The 4,034-nt window shown below is 52.7% G+C and overlaps 1 protein-coding gene across 1 annotated transcript; it reads right to left on the bottom strand.

Moving 5' to 3' along the window:
* Window positions 1-778: 778 nt before the first annotated feature.
* CLPS (colipase) lies at window positions 779-2,693 on the bottom strand. The gene is made up of 3 exons (XM_006907434.1): window positions 2,610-2,693; window positions 1,386-1,508; window positions 779-904 (listed from the first exon to the last, which is right to left on the bottom strand). The coding sequence occupies exons 1-3, from the start codon at window positions 2,691-2,693 to the stop codon at window positions 779-781; spliced, it is 333 nt and encodes a 110-aa protein (XP_006907496.1).
* Between the last annotated feature and the right edge of the window lie 1,341 nt (window positions 2,694-4,034).

The following is a 4,034-nucleotide window of genomic DNA, read 5'->3' as shown; positions in this document are numbered from 1 at the left end:
TAAGCCAAAACTAAATTCCCTGAAATTCCACCTGGTAATGGATAATTGGGAAAGTACAGGGAATTGTAGAAAGCATAGGATGGTAGTGATAGAAGGTTTAGTGCTAACTTTTTCTAATTATGTGAGATGGGCAAGGTATTTAACCTTTCTGAACCTTAGTTTCCTTTATCTACAAAGTGGAGACAATAAATTCTCTCTCCCAGAATTGTAGTGAGGATTTGCGAGCTCAGTGAGCCACAGCAATGTTAGTGGTCTGATCCTTCAACCCGAGACTTGGGCCCAGAAGAGAGATGTGAGCCCAGGATGGGGAATGGGTAAGCTCTGATGCAGGGCAATAAATATGGGTCATTATAACTCCTCACCAGAGGCTATATGTGCACTCACATTTGCCTGAGAACTTGAGGGGCACAGAGAGCACCCCAGAAAGGTGTGATTGCTCCCCAGAAATGGAGAGGTTTCCAGACTGGCTAAGTCTGCTTCACAACCTTGTCTCCGGTCTGTCCAGCCATATCCTACCTGGCACCAGACCCATCCCTTCTTCCTCTGACCTATTTGACACCTGCCCTGTTGGGGCAAAGGCTTAATAGAACATCAAGGAAGACGCACACTCAGCAAGAACATCCAGGAGCTTAGGGAAAGTTTGCAGGAGGGACTTTAATTACCAAGAACCCAATCAGAAAACGACGGTGCTGGTCAAGGGAGTGGACAGCCAGGGAGAGGTGGTGGATGAGGCGCATCCTTCTGCGTGCTGGGCTAGGGGCAGGCTGGGTGGGTAGTTTCATTTTCTGTTAGCATCTTGGCAGATGCCAAAGTTGGTGTTGGTGATGAAGCCCAAAACAGACTTGTCCGCCTCGCAGGTCAGGCCCCGCTCACAGGGACACTTGTAGTAAACCCCATAGAGTGTCTGCAGAGACATGGAGCCAGGGGAGTCACAGGCTATGGGGGGCTACTTTGGGTATCAAATGCCGCCTGCCTGACCCCAAGAAACAACAGGCCAGTCTGTCTTTTCAGTTTGTGTTTCTCTGACTGCTTCCCTAGGGGCTGCTGTGGGCCTGAAGGACCCAGGTTCTGATTTCCACTCTGGCTCACATGCTGATATTAACTGGATCTCTCTGGGGGAGGGGCCCTCTATTTACCCATCCATGAAATGGGGATAGCAAATCCTTGCTCCCACCCTTCTCACTAGTTAGTTGTGAGGGTCTAGAGAGACCATTGGATGGAAAAGTGCTTTGAAGCCTGTTGACCTCTGTCTCTTCCTCTCTTCAACATTTGAGGTCCAGGATGACCCTGCTCCCTGATCCCATCCTTAAGCCTCGTGGGCCCTTCTCCTTTGGACTGTCCCTCTCGCCTCCCAGCACCACCACCCCCAGTCCTCCGGCACTCACCTTGGCAGAGCACTCGCTGCTCTCGCTGGCCTCGGGTGCGCAGCGGGCCAGGCTCAGCCCGCTTGTACGGTGGCAGCACCTGCTCTTGCACTGGATGCTGTTCAGGCAGAGCTCGCCCTCATCCTGCCATGGGCAACCAGTCAGCCCAGGACTTCCTCTCCTTGGTCCCTTCTCCACCCAGACCCCTACCCACTACCACTGACAGTGCCTTCCCTGATGGGTATGGGTGCGTGTGTGTGAAGGAATCCAACTTCAGGGTCCTGGTGGCCTCTCTGCCCACGCTCAGCCCCACTCGCTTGAGAAATGTGCAATTTGGTGCCAGAAAAGCAGCTCTGGGCTGGGGGCAGGACACCTGGGTTCTAGTACCAGCTGCACTACCAATTAACATCTTGGGTGACTCTGGGGAAATCTCTGCCCTACCCTCTGTCTCAGAGTTCCCATGCATGGAATGTGCACATTTGGCCCCCAAACAGGATCTCCACACTCCTTGAGAAGCCTGTGAAAATCAAGGACCATCTCTCTGGAAAACTACCTCATCCCCACCTCCAGACTTTTACACACAATCTCAGGGGGATTCTGACCCCCGAGCCTGTGCAAGGTCCCGAGTTAACGACCCCTGGATGGGGCAGGTGGCCCCAATGGGCTTTCCCACTTCTGCTCTGTGTGGAGAGGTGGTGTGTGGCAATGGGGAGAGCATGGCTCTGAAGCCTCCGGTCTGGGTTCCATCACCTCTCAATACTTTCCAGCTGTGCGATCTCAGGCAGGTTGCTTAACCTTCCTCTACTGACAGCTTTGCATCTAAAACAAGGTTGATAATAATAGTACCTGTCTCACGTGCTTAGTATGAGGACTAATGAGTAAATATTCTTGAGGCATTTAGAATTATGTCTGGCACACAGGAAGTGTGTGTCCTAGGTCAGAAGCCAGAATCACTAGGGGAGCTGAACTGTCTGAGCCAGGGTTTCCAGGGTGGATGCCTAGGGCTCTGGCTTTTTAAAAGCTCCCTCAGCCAGGTTGAATCATTGCTCTGAGCATGCGTCATGCTCATCGACCATTCCGGGGACCCTTGTGGAAGAGGTGCAGGAAAGGGCATGGGCAGTAAAGGAAGAGATGCCTCACCTTTCAGCCCCCGGGTGGACCCAGGTGGAGACATCAGAGGTCAAGAACCAAGCTTTAAAAATTCCCACCTGGGGGTTCAATTGACTCCCCTGAAGACCCTCTTACCAGGTTGATAATAATTCCTCGGGGATCAGGAACTGCGTGAGCCACTGCAAGGGTGACGAGCAAAAGGACAAGGATCTTCTCCATGACGAATGGGCACAGCTGGTGCAGGTAGCCGTCAGCAGGCCAGGTGGCAGAAGACAGGGCCAGTTGGGGTGGCGAGGATATAAAAGGGGCCCTGTCCACATGTGACCTACCTTTCCCATCTTGCAGAGCCTGCCTGAGCAGATGCCCAGCCCTAGCCAAGCTGCTGCGGGGGGGAGCAAAAGGACAAGGATCTTCTCCATGACGAATGGGCACAGCTGGTGCAGGTAGCCGTCAGCAGGCCAGGTGGCAGAAGACAGGGCCAGTTGGGGTGGTGAGGATATAAAAGGGGCCCTGTCCACATGTGACCTACCTTTCCCATCTTGCAGAGCCTGCCTGAGCAGATGCCCAGCCCTAGCCAAGCTGCTGCGGTGGGGGGAGGGTCCTGATAAGGTAAATGGGCGGCAGCTGGGCACCTGGTACTTTGTGTGGGGTGGTGATGTGCATCATGGTTAAGAGTGTGGACTCTGGAACACTTTTACCGGTACAAGTAATTAACTGGGAGAGTTACCTGTTTGGGGATCTCGGTCTCCTTATCTGTCAACTGAGGATAATTTCAAGAGTTGTAAGAGTTAACATAATATTGAATTAAGATAATATTGTACCTATTAATAGATAGATCTTAGAACAGGGCTTGGCACATGTAAGCAGTAAGTAAGTGTTAGCTACTATTATTGTTGCTGTTATTCACTTCTAGTGCCCTGAACTCCTTGGCAGGGCTGGAACTAGGCTGAGGCAGGAGAATTATCTAGGGCGTAAGCACCTCAAGTTTTTACTTTAGGTACCTCTCTTGCCTCACCCAAACCCAGATATCGGACAGCATCAAGCTCAGGTGAGGAGGGTCCCAGCCTCCCCACTCCTCAACTTTCCTAGGCCCCCTTGGGTATTTTAGGACAGGCCCAGGTCCCTGGGGCTGACCAGCTCTGCACCTCCCTGGCCAGAGGATGTGTGTTCCCGCTCTGGGTGTACCTCCTCCTGCTCTCACACCAGGGGGCTGCCTCTAGGAGTGATTTCAGGGGCCTTTAGGAAGTCCTTCTCAAATGATTCTCTCCGGTTTTCTTTCCATTTCACTTAATATCTGCAATTCCAGCACTTAAGACTCACTCTGTCCCCTACCCAAGGCCATGTGTGAGTGGGAGGAGGTCTGTGAGTTTCAGATGGCCCAGGGGCTGGAGGCTGGGAAGGGTGCAGCTGCTTGAGTGTGCTCAGGTGTGGGACTAGAGCAGCCTTCCCAGCAGGACTGATCATTGCAGCCAGGGATCCCTCCTCCAGCCCAGAAGGTGGAAGACAGCTCCACTGTGGAGGTACTTGATTGGGTTGCCTCTAGCACAGCTTTGATCCAGA

The sequence above is a fragment of the Pteropus alecto genome, unplaced genomic scaffold (assembly GCF_000325575.1).
Source record: "Pteropus alecto unplaced genomic scaffold, ASM32557v1 scaffold202, whole genome shotgun sequence".
In the NCBI taxonomy this organism is placed as follows: Eukaryota; Metazoa; Chordata; class Mammalia; order Chiroptera; family Pteropodidae; genus Pteropus; species Pteropus alecto.
Note: the sequence above shows the minus strand (reverse complement) of the source record. Positions and strands in the feature narration are given on the sequence as shown.